The sequence below is a fragment of the Bufo bufo genome, chromosome 3 (genome assembly GCF_905171765.1).
Source record: "Bufo bufo chromosome 3, aBufBuf1.1, whole genome shotgun sequence".
NCBI classification, from domain to species: Eukaryota; Metazoa; Chordata; class Amphibia; order Anura; family Bufonidae; genus Bufo; species Bufo bufo.
In genome coordinates, this window is record NC_053391.1 from 472303094 (window position 1) to 472319263 (window position 16170).

Genomic DNA, 16170 nt, shown 5'->3' on the forward strand with positions numbered 1-16170 from the left:
ATCATAAATAATATTTCATTAAATACATGTAATTAAAAAATGTATATTTTACAAGTTCTAGATGTTGGCTCCCCCGCTATTCAGAACTGCTTTGTGAAGGAGACGGAATGGCTGACATGTTAGAATGCACAGAAGCCCCCTGGCCACTCCTTGTTGCAGAAGCTCACCACAGACCGCTCATCATCCTCCTGGCCTTATCATTATCGCAGGTCATGGCGATAGTGCGCTGAAGCCCATAGGAAGGCTATGGGCATGCGCAGCGCAATCGTGCCGTGCCACCTTCAAATTCACCACACAGTGTTTGGGCAGGCGCAATAGCCCTAGACAGGTTTTTTTTTTTCAAGTTTCGGTGTATAGTTTATATATGGTGGCCTATATAGAGTAAGAAAACCACAAATAATTTAACGATTTTAATAAATATATCATTAGTGTGTTGATTATAAAAAATAGTTATTTATCATAGGAAATTTGATGATAGCCACCAAGTGATCTAAACATTTTAATGTAGAAGTATTATCAAATAGATTTTGCCTATAAAATCACCAGTCATCTTATATACATATGTGAGAGGGCTCATTCACATGAACGTAAGGGCTCCTTGCCCATGCAGTGGACCCCAAAATAGCGATCCACAATTCACATTCGCCTCCTTTGGCGAGGATCTTGTAGTCCATGTTCAGGAGAGAGATGGGATGCTAGTTTATCAGGTCATATCTCTCCCAGTTCCGCTTATACAAGATCGTGATCATGCCTTCCCTCTATGATGGGGGCATTTTACCCTCCACCACCTTCTCCTCGTAAAGTTCCAGCAGGTCCGGACAGATCAGATCTCCCAGCGCTATATAGAGCTTCGCTGGAAGACCATCACTGCCCGAGATACTGCCAGACCTAAAGGATCTAGCGGCAGAGAGCAGCTCCCCCACCGTCAGAGGGTCATCCATTGCCTCCGCACCTGCAGCATCATGGGGGTTAATAATTACTGATAGAAATTTATTGGCTGCTGTCCAGTCAGTGTTCTTCATGGAGGAGAGGTCGCTGTAGTAGTCTGTGACGACTACCATCACTTCCTCTTTCCCTGATGGCATGTTGCTGTGCTTGTCTTGAAGTTCGTTCAGGGGAGTGTGGCCGACATGGAGTTTCCTGAAAAAGAAGGAGTTACATTTTTTCACCCTTCTCCAGTTCTCCACCTTGGAATGGAAGATGATTCACTTGGATTACTCCTCAAAGTGCCTTTTCAGGTCTTTTTGGTCTCCTCCAGCTCCTCTCTAATGTTCCATCCGCACAGATGAAGGACTTGCAGGGAAGGTCTTGCTCTTTGAAGTCCCTCTTCTTATCACACGCCGGAGGGGGAAGAGACAGACCCATCGCCAAGGGCACACTGAAACTGATTTGTTCTGAGAAAAAGCAAGGGATCATAGAGTATCTACACTGCCCAGGAGGTAAACACAAAGTTGATCCTAGAACTAAGTGATTGGCTTGGCTCCACATATAATCTACGGAGCCTTTCTTCATGGAGCCCACAATGTCCGCTTTGGTCACCATCTCAATAAGGGCTCATGCACACAAACTTTTTTGCGTTCCGTATATGGGCCGTATTTTAATTCCGTATACGGTCCGTATATGGAACCATTCATTTCAATAGGTCCGCAAAAGATGTGGATACCACTCTGTGCGCTGTCCGCATCCGTAGCTCCGTTCCATGACCCCAACATGTCCGATTCTTGTACATTTTGCAAACTAGAATAGGCATCTCTATAATGGGCCTCCTGTTCTGTTCTGCAAATTGCGGAAGGCACACGGGCAGCATCTGTTTTTTGCGGATCCGCAATTTGCGGACCGCAAAACAAATGGCACGCTTGTGTGCATGAGCCCTAAGAACCTGAGCCGTCAAGTCAAGGTAGACTGATAAGAACAGATACTAGATTGATCTTAGCCAAAAGTCAGAGAAGCTGCAGATCCTGTAACTGCCGAATCCAATAAACATTAGTGTGACACAGTCCTAATACACAACACTGCTGAGGCATAACCTCATTATACACATTACTACTGTATAATCTCCGAGCAATGCTGCTGCAGAACTTTATACACAGAAATACCTCATTATACACATTACTACTGTATAATCTCCGAGCAATGCTGCTGCAGAACTTTATACACAGAAATACCTCATTATACACATTACTACTGTATAATCTCCGAGCAATCCTGCTGCAGAACTTTATACACAGAAATGATTCATTATACACATTACTACTGTATAATCTCCGAGCAATGCTGCTGCAGAACTTTATACACAGAAATACCTCATTATACACATTACTACTGTATAATCTCCGAGCAATGCTGCTGCAGAACTTTATACACAGAAATACCTCATTATACACATTATTACTGTATAATCTCCGAGCAATGCTGCTGCAGAACTTTATACACAGAAATACCTCATTATACACATTACTACTGTATAATCTCCGAGCAATGCTGCTGCAGAACTTTATACACAGAAATACCTCATTATACACATTACTACTGTATAATCTCCGAGCAATGCCGCTGCAGAACTTTATACACAGAAATACCTCATTATACACATTATTACTGTATAATCTCCGAGCAATGCCGCTGCAGAACTTTATACACAGAAATACCTCATTATACACATTATTACTGTATAATCTCCGAGCAATGCTGCTGCAGAACTTTATACACAGAAATACCTCATTATACACATTACTACTGTATAATCCCCGAGCAATGCCGCTGCAGAACTTTATACACAGAAATACCTCATTATACACATTACTACTGTATAATCTCCGAGCAATGCCGCTGCAGAACTTTATACACAGAAATACCTCATTATACACATTACTACTGTATAATCTCCGAGCAATGCTGCTGCAGAACTTTATACACAGAAATACCTCATTATACACATTATTACTGTATAATCTCCGAGCAATGCCGCTGCAGAACTTTATACACAGAAATACCTCATTATACACATTACTACTGTATAATCTCCGAGCAATGCCGCTGCAGAACTTTATACACAGAAATACCTCATTATACACATTATTACTGTATAATCTCCGAGCAATGCCGCTGCAGAACTTTATACACAGAAATACCTCATTATACACATTATTACTGTATAATCTCCGAGCAATGCTGCTGCAGAACTTTATACACAGAAATACCTCATTATACACATTACTACTGTATAATCCCCGAGCAATGCCGCTGCAGAACTTTATACACAGAAATACCTCATTATACACATTACTACTGTATAATCTCCGAGCAATGCCGCTGCAGAACTTTATACACAGAAATACCTCATTATACACATTACTACTGTATAATCTCCGAGCAATGCTGCTGCAGAACTTTATACACAGAAATACCTCATTATACACATTATTACTGTATAATCTCCGAGCAATGCCGCTGCAGAACTTTATACACAGAAATACCTCATTATACACATTACTACTGTATAATCTCCAAGCAATGCTGCTACAGAACTTTATACACAGAAATACCTCATTATACACAGCATTGCTGCTGAAGAAAACAATAATTAAAACTATTGGTGAATAAGGCATAAATCAAGGTCTATGGGCAACAAAAAGTGGAAAGAGGCTGAAATACATCTTGGAGGGGCTCTGTGGAGAAAAGAAAATGTGGGAAAATGCAATCTATGCCCTCATAAGGCTAGGGCTACATGACGACATATTTTGTAATGGTAGTCTATGGTGTCACGCTGTGACTGCAACAGTTGCACAAAAATCCTTATTCGATAGATTTTTTGCGACTGTCGTGTCGCAGCATAGACTAGCATTACAAAATATGTCGCGCGACACGTGTCGTCATGTAGCCGACATGGCAGAGAGTGCAATAGTTATGTTCCTGTGTGAGTTCCAGTAGGGGTCTGGACAGTATGGGACCACTCCAACAAGGTCTGCCACCTAGCTCTAAACAGCGGGGGAGGGAGCTCTCCTCTCCGTCTACAGCCATGTCTGCAGGAGGATAAACAGACGGCATTTCTTCTCCTACAGGACACAGTGAAGGTAGTAGGAAAGACTATTCAACCAGTGCTTGTCACATGACTATGCTGAATCCCCGCCCACAGCCTGTGAAATCTGAGAGAAAAGAAAACAGCAGCCGGGAGGGGCGGTGAGAGTAACGCAGATGAGTTCATGCTGTATATTGTATGGGAGGTCTGTACCTGTCACATACAAGGCTCGCTCTGGAACACGGGCTCAGCCTTGATTGATGGGAAGCACAGCCAATGGCAGCTGAGCCTGTGCTTATCAGCCAATGAGCAGGGCGGCAGGGAGTGGGCGGGCACGGTTTATAGTCCCCCAGCTAGCTGCTGGCCGCGGTTACTTTGGATGAGTGTGGCTGGAGGAGCAGACATCACACACAGGAGGCACACACTGCCATCTCCAGCCACTGGCACAGCACGAGGGATTTAGCAGCAGGCATTCTCCTGGGGATTGGAGTGTATGGACTTCCCGGACATAGCTGGATAACTCAGCACACTTTGCCATCACTGCAGGCTGATTCCCCTGGTGGTGCCAGGCGGGCACAGAGAGCGGATGCTGGGCTCCCGTCGGATTCATGTGCTCCTATGTGATGCCTTAGGATACAGTGTATCCCAGCTGGAGTTCTCAGTGTGGAGTTGATTCTTTTCCCTTTACTGATAAGCGGAGTGAGGACTGACCACATCGGGCGATTTGGTTGGATACAGCGCTGATTTGTCACTGGACTCGCACTGCATCTCCTCCTGGAAGCTGCACAGGTCCCTGGCCACTGGGTACAGGATCAGGCATTGGCTCGGGTGACAGTGCAGCACTATGGCACTCAGCAGGGACTCTGTATGGAAGTACAGCCTAGGAGTATGGATCCTGTTGATCAGGACTACTATCTCCAGATCGCTAGTATTAGAGCCAATTTACTGGAATTCCTCCAACTCCAAGTAAGTGTCTCTTATCAGTTATCTGTGTGTGACCCCTTGTGCTGGCTCCTGTTCACAGTGCTGGACTAGGTAGTTGCCGGCTACTGGACAGTAGTACTGGAGTCTGCTCTAGGGTTATCATGGGCTACCAAAGGGTTGTACTAGGCTATGGGGACCTGCTGTGCTGCTGAAGGGTAGTTCTAAGCTAGCCCAGCTCAGCTACTGGAGGGTAGAGGTGGAGTAATGTTTTCTGAATCTGGGCTGTTACTGGAGGGTACTGGTGGAGTACTGTATACTGGACTTTTAGTCACGGGTTACTGTGGGGTAGAGGTGGAGTAGTGTATACTGGACTACTAGTGATGGGTTACTGGAGGATAGTACTAAAATACTATGTCATGAACTATTGGTGATAGGTTACTGCAAGATAATACTAGAGTACTGTATTCTGGGCTTTAGTGAGAGGTTGCCAGGGGGTAGTACTGTGTCCAGGGATTCTATTATATAGTGATTGGTTACTGGAGAGTAGTGCTGGAATACTGTAGGGTCATACATGGCTTTTGGTATATAGTAATGGGCTGCTGGAGGGTAGTGCTGGGGTTCTGTATTCTGGGCTCCTAATATACAGTGATGGGCTGCTGGAGGGTAGTGCTGGGGTTCTGTATTCTGGGCTCCTGGTATACAGTGATGGGCTGCTGGAGGGTAGTGCTGGGGTTCTGTATTCTGGGCTCCTAATATACAGTGATGGGCTGCTGGAGGGTAGTGCTGGGGTTCTGTATTCTGGGCTCCTAATATACAGTGATGGGCTGCTGGAGGGTAGTGCTGGTGTTCTGTATTCTGGGCTCCTGGTATACAGTGATGGGCTGCTGGAGGGTAGTGCTGGGGTTCTGTATTCTGGGCTCCTAATATACAGTGATGGGCTGCTGAAGGGTAGTGCTGGGGTTCTGTTTTGTGGGCTCCTAATATACAGTGATGGACTGCTGAAGGGTAGTGCTGGGTTCTGTATTCTGGGCTCCTGGTATACAGTGATGGGCTGCTGAAGGGTAGTGCTGGGGTTCTGTATTCTGGGCTCCTAATATACAGTGATGGGCTGCTGAAGGGTAGTGCTGGGGTTCTGTATTCTGGGCTCCTAATATACAGTGATGGGCTGCTGAAGGGTAGTGCTGGGGTTCTGTTTTGTGGGCTCCTAATATACAGTGATGGACTGCTGAAGGGTAGTGCTGGGTTCTGTATTCTGGGCTCCTGGTATACAGTGATGGGCTGCTGAAGGGTAGCGCTGGGGTTCTGTATTCTGGGCTCCTAATATACAGTGATGGGCTGCTGAAGGGTAGTGCTGGGGTTCTGTATTCTGGGCTCCTAATATACAGTGATGGGCTGCTGAAGGGTAGTGCTGGGTTCTGTATTCTGGGCTCCTGGTATACAGTGATGGGCTGCTGAAGGGTAGCGCTGGGGTTCTGTATTCTGGGCTCCTAATATACAGTGATGGACCGCTGAAGGGTAGTGCTGGGGTTCTGTATTCTGGGCTTCTAATATACAGTGATGGGCTGCTGAAGGGTAGTGCTGGGGTTCTGTATTCTGGGCTCCTAATATGCAGTGATGGGCTGCTGGAGGGTAGTGCTGGGGTTCTGGACTCCTGGTATACAGTGATGGGCTGCTGGAGGGTAGTGCTGGGGTTCTGTATTCTGGACTCCTGGTATACAGTGATGGGCTGCTGGAGGGTAGTGCTGGGATTCTGTATTCTGGACTCCTGGTATACAGTGATGGGCTGCTGGAGGGTAGTGCTGGGGTTCTGTATTCTGGGCTGCTGAAGGGTAGTGCTGGGTTCTGTATTCTGGGCTCCTGGTATACAGTGATGGGCTGCTGAAGGGTAGTGCTGGGGTTCTGTTTTGTGGGCTCCTAATATACAGTGATGGGCTGCTGAAGGGTAGTGCTGGGGTTCTGTATTCTGGGCTCCTGGTATACAGTGATGGGCTGCTGGAGGGTAGTGCTGAGGTTCTGTAGGGTCATACATGACCTTAGGTGTATGGTGATGGGCTGCTGCAGGGTAGTTCTGAGGTTCTGTGGGGTCATACATGGTTTCAGGTGTATGGTGTTGGGCTGTTAGAGTACCTAATGTAGGGTTATGCTGTTCCAGTGTACAGATATTATATAAGCAGTGCACTGCTACATTGTAGGACTCCAAAAGTGACGCTGCCGGGGCGCAGTGTGCACCATGTACCTTTTAGTTTGTAATTGTGATCTGTGTCAGGACAAGGGCTTGAGCCGTATATATACTCTACAGGATTGTTTTTGGTTGTTGGACTGATATCCCAAGTACCCGATATATTCCAAGGAGATATTTATGCCCCAGTAGGTAGGTATTTGTGCACCTAAAGCCCTTATACCAAATACCCAGTAGTACATGGGTCGGCGTAAGGTGCCTGTGATCCTGTTTTAGGCCATTCATCATCAGCTTACGATGCAGGCTGCGCTTGCTCTGCTCTAGGGGCTCCTGCAGAGCTCGGCACCCTTCACTCTGCACCAGCCTTTTCCTCTATACTCATATATCTCTTATATGCTCCACGCCTTATTATAAATCCTGAATCACAAAGCTTATTCTGTGCAGCCATGTATTCAAATTGATGTGTGGACTGGACAAAGCCACTTAGAGGTCAGTCCTCTTAAGGGTTGCCTCATTACAGATTGAAGGGCTAGGAGTCTGCACCGAGGGGCTACCTGTACACTGGTAGCAGGGGCTTTAACACTTGCACTGTATGGATCCCAGGGGAGACCAGAATTTCCCTGACGCCAGGTCTCCGTACATTGTATACTGAGGATGGGTGTAGTACAGTAAAACATCACAGGAGCTCCTATCATAGACTGCTTCTGTGCTTCCTAGCCAGGGGCAGCAGTGATCAGTAATACAATAAGGCACTAGTACATTCAGCTTTTTCTTCTTTGTCATTCCAAGTGGCATTAATGTACATACTGAATACAGTATTCATGGGGTTAAATGCAAAAGCAATGTTAGCTCTCTCTGCAGTGGATCTGCCATTGATACAGCACTGTGTGGACTCACCAGGCACGTTTTCCACTAGGCCAGTAGTGTGGATCGTGTCATTGTATAAATCATAGTGAGTATATTACTGAGCTGGCAAACCTGAACTCATCCTATCCCTCCCAATCTATTACTTTCCAAAAGGTTCACTTGTTATGTTAAGGAGACATTTGGAAACCAGTGATGGAGTCAGTCCTCCAGAGGTCACTCTTCCATTGTACAATGCCCGCTCATACTGTAGACTTCCCTTGTTTCGCCCTCAGTGAGAGACAACCATTTAATCGCCTCTTGTCATTTGGAATTTTTTCATTATTATTATTATAATTATTGAACATTATGTTTAGATTCCTGCACTTTTTATTAGAACGGAATTCCTATGAGAATCCTTTACTGTTCTATACTGCTCCCCATACATGAAACCATTCCAGTATATCTACGGTATATTGTGTTCTTCACGTACCTCCCGGCAAATGGTTGCCATGTGCTTTCTTCAGCTCTGCCGTCTACAGTTTTTGAAATAGAGTTACCTATCAATCAGTGATAGTGACCGTCACCTCTCCCTCCCGAGGAACAGCCGTATTCTACCTGTTTGTCTCCATTATGCAGAATCGTATGGGCTGCAGTTAAGGTCACCTATTGGGACTTGAGCACAGTCATATATTTGCATTAGGCGGACATATATTCATTCAATAATACATGTCATTTTCCTCACTTGGGATCATAGATTAAATATGAATGTCGCAGTTTCCAGATGAGATGTTAGTTTGGTCCAGTGGTTTCATGCAGCACATTAAATATATGAATATGACTGAATATGACTGTGGGGGATACAGAAGGAGGAAAAGTTTCATTCGTAGTATAAGAAGATATGTCCTCAGCTTTTCCTATGAATGGAGGGCCTTCTCTGCTGCTTTCTTGCTGTGGTTCTTTTACCCAATATTATAGATCTGCTTTATGCTCATGGCTAAACTGGGCTGCGCTTGATTAACCGCACTAGATAGAAATCCATTCTTCATAGTTTGTCGGCTGTCACTGCCGATACTAGTAGGAAAGAACATCTCTTTTATACTAGAAGGTAGGTGCTGGAGAAACCATAACCATGGTAATAAATTGTACTTTTTTTTTTATATGTATGCCATGCTCCTGCCTTTGTGTTTTGTATGCCCAGATGACTGTTCTGATGCACATGACATAATATACGGGAACAGCATTTTAGGATTTTTCAACTAAAACTGGGGAGAACAAAGCCTTTTGAGTTTGTGTCCCTCAGAATGTATTGCCACTAGGTTGGCACAGACCGGTGAAGGTGAATTACCCAGCTGAATGCAGCTAGGCTTTGTATGGGTAAACAAGTGCACATTCAGTGCTATGTGAATACCCCCTTGAACTCTGGCCTTCAGTTTGCATTTAGGTTAATCATGTCGGTTTTGATATAGAATGGAAAGAAAGGAGAACGCACCAGGGGTGGAATGGTTGCTGCTTTTACATGCACATTCCTCACGTTTTGTCAGCATGATAAACTGAAGGCAATGGTCCTCGTTCCAAGGGACAACTGAGCCAGCCCTTGAACAAAGTGCCCGCTGAAACCATAGCTCTGTCTCTGGTAAACTGCTGTAGACAAGAATTTATTTAGGAATCCTTTCCCCCCGGGACGGCCCTTTTAACCCTCCCAATTACGGCTTCAAGCTGAAGCAACAAAACCTCCGGATAAAATGGTTAGTGTAGCACTTACCTCTAAATCTCCGTCACCCAAAGTTTTGCTGGAGACACTTGAAGGACTAATGCAAACATCTTTATTTCATTATCCATTCCCACTGCTTTGACACCTGCGCACCATATTGGCTCAGGTAAATTACTGACATCCACTAGACCCCGAAGAGGCCGAAATTTAGATATGCGGATTCCCTTTTATCTTTCTTCCGTGGTTCAGCTGGGGTTTAATTGTTACATTATCTCTTGTAATTATCTCTAAGACTCTTATCTACAAAGCTCGTTCAGGTAAAGCACTCTGTGTGGCTCGGTAATTGTCTTTAGATTGTCTCAACAAAGTAGGGAACAATGAAATGTATTTCTTGTCAGGTAGATGTTCTTGGCCCTGTTTGCTAACAAGGAGAACAATATATTTAGTCTCCTCTATATAGTGGACAAGTATAAATCTAGGAGGCCGCAGGTTTCTGGCTTCATAAAAGGAAATTTCGATTAGTAGGGGGAATAGTAAAATATCAGACTATAATCTGCCACCTTCAGTCAGTGCTAACATTGGGGTTCACCTTAACATGTACAGTCGGATGCCTGGAAGCCACAGAAAGACGTTTGCACCAAAGAGCCTCCTAATTTACTGCTGGAACATATGTGTAACTAGAAAAACCAACAGAGAAAGAAGATTGCTTGAATTTTGCTTGTTAATCTATTTGTTCAAGCATGGTATTTGTTGAAGCAAGGTATTACTACCGTCGGCTCATCCGTCTTCCCTGAAGACTTTCAATGTCAGAACTCCTCTAGCTATTGCCAGTCGGACAAAGCAGAATTATGCACTTTTGTCACTTTGATGTGTGGCACTTTTTTCCTCATGTTTAAGTCATAAATAATGATCCTTCCTGGAATTCCCAGAAACAGTATTTTGGAACGGAAGAAAACCATGAGAAATATTGTAGCACATCACATAAGAGTTGCACTCCCTCTACCCCCTCCCCATGCACTGTAGAAAATGCGGCCTTGTAAAATGAAATGATAGCTCCTAATGCGGAGGCGATTGGTAAATAATATTAGCATTTGTCGGCCATGCACATATATAAACAGGGCTAAGTCATCATTACCTCATAATATCCGGAGAAAATCCATTGCCTTGTGTTATTTATTACAAGACACACTTTCTGCAGAGCTCAAAGGGCAGTCACGGCTCAGCTGTAGTTTGTGTTAAGATGATTTAGCATTTTATGGCAAGCTTTGATTACAGGCCTATAAACTGGCTGTGCTTTCTGTGTGGCTACAAGCAGTGTCATGATCACCCTACAAATAAGCAAATAGCAGCTTTGTAAGGTGGCTAGTAGCATGCATACCCTTGCCATCCAGTACAATGGGTCAGACATGTGTTTGGGAATTGTCTAACAGTCTCAACTTATTTACCTATTTACACTGTGAAATGTGGACTGTAGAATAGTTTGACCTTGGCACGTTGAGAGTCTTGTTTCAACCGTTAGGTCAATTTTATTTATTTTACTCGCTTATATAGCGCTGATATTTCGCAGCTCTTTACAGACATTATCACCAGTCACTTTCTCCAATGGGGCTCACAATCCATGGTCCCTATCAGTATGTCTTTGGCGTGTGGGAGGAAACCGGAGTACCCGGAGGAAACCCACACAAACACGGGGGAACATACAAACTCCATGCCACCTCGCTGCCCAACTTTTCATGTAAAGTAAAATAAAACAAAAGTTTATATAAATTAAAGTTTAGCAGGCTGTTATATGTGATTTGGTAAGGTGGCCATTTTGTGTTCCATCTGAATTTTTCTGAAAATTAGAGTAGAGATGAGCGAATCGATTCTACAGCAATCAAATTTGTTCAGCAGATCCAAAACTTTTGTGATTAATCCCACATGCATTTCTCACCATTCATAGGTCAGAAGACAGAGAAGAAGGCATCTGCCCTCAAAAAATAAGAATAATTTGTTCCCATTTTTTCATTTAAAAAAAAAAAGACACTGCCGTGTATTTTTTAAGAGGCTGTTTGTTACCACCGGCTAGTATCACCTATAATCATATGTCACTGTTGCTTTGACATTACTAATGCTGTCTTAGCAGTTTGGAAGGGGTTGGATACAGTCCCAGGAGACTACAGAGTATCATACACACCTTTTCAGGGCAATTGGGGCACTTTCGATTTGAACCTAATTTATGCCGCCCAAATTGAATCTGACAGCCAATTCTATTGAATTAGACCCGAAACGACTAATTTTGGGAAATTCACTCCTCTCTAGTTTTAATCCTAACTGCCTTGCGCTTCAGTGATATCACCAGTTTAGAGATGGTAGACATTTTATGTGCTACCAAAGGTGCCTTATACCTTGGTGGTGAGGTTGCCAGTAGTTCTTATCTCCTTGCCAAATGTATGTGTTCCTAGGTCTGGTTCTAGGTCACACTGATGTCGCTAGTTTGTAGGTTATACCAATTAAGCCGGAAGTTCCAATGCGCCTTTGTTTCAGACTTCGTAAGCCAGAGATATCATTCTTCCTGGCCAGGCTTTGAGCCCCACAAATATTTTTAGTCTACAGACCGGCAGACAAGTCGGTTATTGAAGTGTTGGTATGTGTCTAGTGTGTGACATAATGAAAACTTGTTTTTCAGGTCACCTGTCATAGATTTTCATAGACTTTTTATGCGCTCGGTCTGGTAATTAAAGCGGGGTGTGTTCAAGTGTTTGCAATATTTGGCTTCAGAGACTGAGAGCCAAATGCTTCTGTCCAGATTTCACCTTTTTATCCGTATGGTATATGAAAGCAAATGGTCAGTAGTAGAACAGCTTGGAAAAACTCCTGTGGATTCATTGTTTCCTCCGAGGCCAACAAGACAAAAGACGTGAGCAGTTCAGGTCCTGTCTCATAAAGAAAAATGTAAACCATTCACACAGCTTTCCTGTTTAACTTGTTTAATTCTCATTGGAAATTCAGTGCCATACTGGCTGTGTGAAATCGGCTGATTTCTCTCCTAATCCATTTTGTAGCTTCGGTTTAAAAACAAAGCTGAAACAATTTGCTTTTATTTTTAAGCAAATCAAACCATGGCCATAGTTAATAAGGGGATTACAACGACCCAGGCTAGATCTATACAGAAGTGATTTCAATCCAGAACAACCTCTAAAGAACTGGTCCCTTTTGATTGAAGTGTGGAAGAATGGCATGGCGGAACGAACAGCAGTAATCTGATTGTACGGCAAGAGAGCCACCATTTTCCTGTTTCATACATATTATTCCAAAAAAACGTAAAGTGAAAGAAAGGGTGCAACCATGGCAACACTTAGATTAGCTTGATGTTAGAGCTGACACGCATCTGAAAGGGTTGTTAGACTGAATGCCTAGCATGGGGTCATTGGGCATTGCTTGTAGAGCACACAAAACTTGGAAGCGTAGTTAGGTGGTGATCACTCAGATGGGCCAATGTAATAATATAAAAATTACTAAAATATTTGCTTTTATTTTCTGTACTCTTTCTACTTAGCATATACTGGTTTAGGGTACATTCACATGACCGTATTTAAGGGTCTGCATCTGTTCCGCAATTTTGCGGAATGGATGCGGACCCATTCATTACAATGGTGCCACAAAAGATGCGGACAGCACACTGTGTGCTGGCCGCATCCATACTTACGTTCTGCTGCCCCGCAAAAAAAGGTCAAGAATAGGACATGCTCCATCATAGTGCTGCCCGTTTGCGTTCCTCAAAATTCGGGTCGCATGCGGTCAGTATTTGTGTTTTGCGGATCTGCAATTTGCGGACCTCAAAACACATACGGTCTCGTGAATGTACCCTTAGTCCTTATGCACAGGACTGTATTTTGTGGCCCGCAAATAGTGGATCCAACAAATACAAATACCATCTGCGTTGCATCCACATTTTTTTGTTGACCCAATGACTTCAGTGGGTCCATGGTTTGCATTCTGCAACCAAGTCAATGGGTCTGTGGTATGCATTTTGTGACCAAGTATGGGACATGTTCTATCCATCTGTGGAACAGACATATGGATGCAAAAAACATACAGATCATCCATGCGGACCGTGACCCATTGAAGTCAATGGGCTGAAAAAATAAATAAGGACGGCACACGGACTGCATCCGTATTTTGAGGATCCGCGATTTGCAGACCAGTTGTGTGCATGAGGCCTTATTGGCTACTATATGTTTTCCCATAGGTCCCACAGCTAAATAGGTTGAGCTTTCGGTTAAAGGGGGTTATCCCATGACTAATGTAAAAAATAAAAATCAGACACCCTATAGTACATGATAATACCTTTCTAGCAAAGCAAACCAAACAGCAGGTGGCGCTGTACAGATACATTTTATTGAATATCTGTGGTTACGCTACATTTTTAATTAAATGCAATTACAAAAGTATTCAAATCCGGCTGCTGGTTTGAAAACTGTAGAATGCTTTTCGTGGGACACCCCCTTTAAGATAGTGTTACATAGATGGTAGGGTTGACTTGGATCCATCAAGATCAGCCTATTTTCCTGCTGTCTTATTTACAGCCACAGGTTTCTGTATAGAAAATAAAACCCAGACAGTAAATGTAACCCGTTTTAAGGAAATGTTTAGAGAAACATGTCCTGTTGAATTTCTGATACATATGTATTAAACCGTCTTCCTATTCCTGGAACACATCATCTGCTGTTCTACTAGTTCCTTTGGCTTCTGGAATAAGAAGGGGGGGATGGACCCGGTGCAGAATGTCACATTAAATGCATCAGGCTCGTCTTTGTTTAAAGCCATTGCTCTTTGTTATGCAGTAAAGCAGTAAAAGGAGAGATGATTTCCTGACTTCTGCTCTCCAGCTGAAAACAGCCCTGTAAAGACTAGAGAGAAAAGACTCTTTTGCTTTTGTTTTCTCCTGCACTTTGTCACTGCAGACAGAAGATCCACTGAGGAGAGACACTAAACTCCATGCTGAGATGTGGCAGTACAGGTGCAAGAGCCGGAGAAGATTTGTTTTATGGAGGAAGAATGGTCTGCTCGGGAGAAAACCCAGAAGCTAACAGTAACTGTTCTGTCTGCACAAATAATGCTAAACACACTTTTTTGATTAAGTGCGTCTCAGATGATTTCATTAAATCATGTTTCTTGGCAGGACGGCCTGGAGAAGTTTCCAGGTTTTTTACATCTTTCTTTGTTGCAGGAAATTTATGAGCATATACCTTAACTTTACATGGTGTCAGCTATGTGACAGGGATAAGAATAAAAAATAAAAAAAATAACCTGGGAGATAAAACCGTATTAGGAAATGTGAAGCCAGGGAACAGATCTATTTGCAAAAGATCTGCCGATGTAGCAGAGGTGCATTTGTGCATTATGATAACTCATTGAGCTGGGACGCCAGCAAGTTATAGCACAATGAAAAAACGCTGATGCCTTTAGAAACTCGGCTCACATACACATCCCCGTATCTGTCCTTCTGTACAAGGGGGGGGGGGGTCTCTGGGTTCACTGCAGTTCAGAGTTCTGGACAGTACCCTTGTGCAGTATTGAATACAGAAAGCACGCATAACAAATGTTCCCTAATGTACGGCCAGATTTACTAGTTATTACTTGTCCCAGATACAAAAAATGTACTTCAGTGGGCCCCTAATAAAAGATACACCCTATGCAAGTACATTTGGGAGTGTGCCAGTGTCTGCCCTATAGACGTGCCTACTTAGGGTGTATACTGGGAAGACTAAAGAGCCGCCTTTAGCGAACAGGCTTAATCGCAGTGCATTGAGGTGCTGCCAGCCAGTATTTCCTGTAATAACATTAACCATAGTGGTTAAGGGGTTAACTTTACATGAACAGACCTTTTTGCTGCCGGATGGTGTTCATTGAGCCCAAGTATTTATGGCGTAAGGATTTATAACGTTCTGTCTGTGTGTCCAGCAGGCTTTCCAGCTTTTCAGATGGAAACCAGTGCATATTTATGGCATTGAAATGACAAAAGAAGCAAAGTGAATGGCTTTGGCCTACTGCGTATTTGTATAAAGGGGAGGCTATAGTGCTGATGTAAAACAGGGCCAGTCTGTCTCATTTCCTTCAACTGCTGAACAGTTTGCCTTCCACATCTGGCGTGCGCCATATCGTAAATGCCTGAGCGTTGCCTTGGCCGAGCGGGTTACCTGGTATTCCTATTGTGTGAAGCAGGCACCTCCAATGCTCTTCACTTGTCTGGCATCTTGTAAAGCACAATTCTCTGATTTTCCACAATGCGAGGGCATAAATCATGATGGCAATCAGCCTGGATGGCAAATAAGCATAATGATACTGGTACAAATCATGCATTTTCATGTGTGCCCACCCAATGAGGAGAGGAGAAACTGCGGGGCAACTGGCCCCAGTGAATCCTCCCTTTCAGTATCGAGGGCACTGCGTTACCTGATGACTCACGCATTGACTCAGTTAATTGCCATCTCAACCACATTCTTCCAG

General features: G+C 43.9%; 1 protein-coding gene across 1 annotated transcript in view; it reads left to right on the forward strand.

Annotated features, from left to right (window-relative positions):
• Window positions 1–4382: 4382 nt before the first annotated feature.
• EFNB2 (ephrin B2) overlaps window positions 4383–16170 on the forward strand; it is a 43839-nt gene continuing 32051 nt past the window's right edge. Inside the window, exon 1 of the mRNA XM_040425241.1 lies at window positions 4383–4984. Within this exon, the coding sequence (XP_040281175.1) occupies window positions 4863–4984 (122 nt within the window). The 5' untranslated portion in view covers window positions 4383–4862. The remainder of the gene's footprint in view (window positions 4985–16170) is intronic.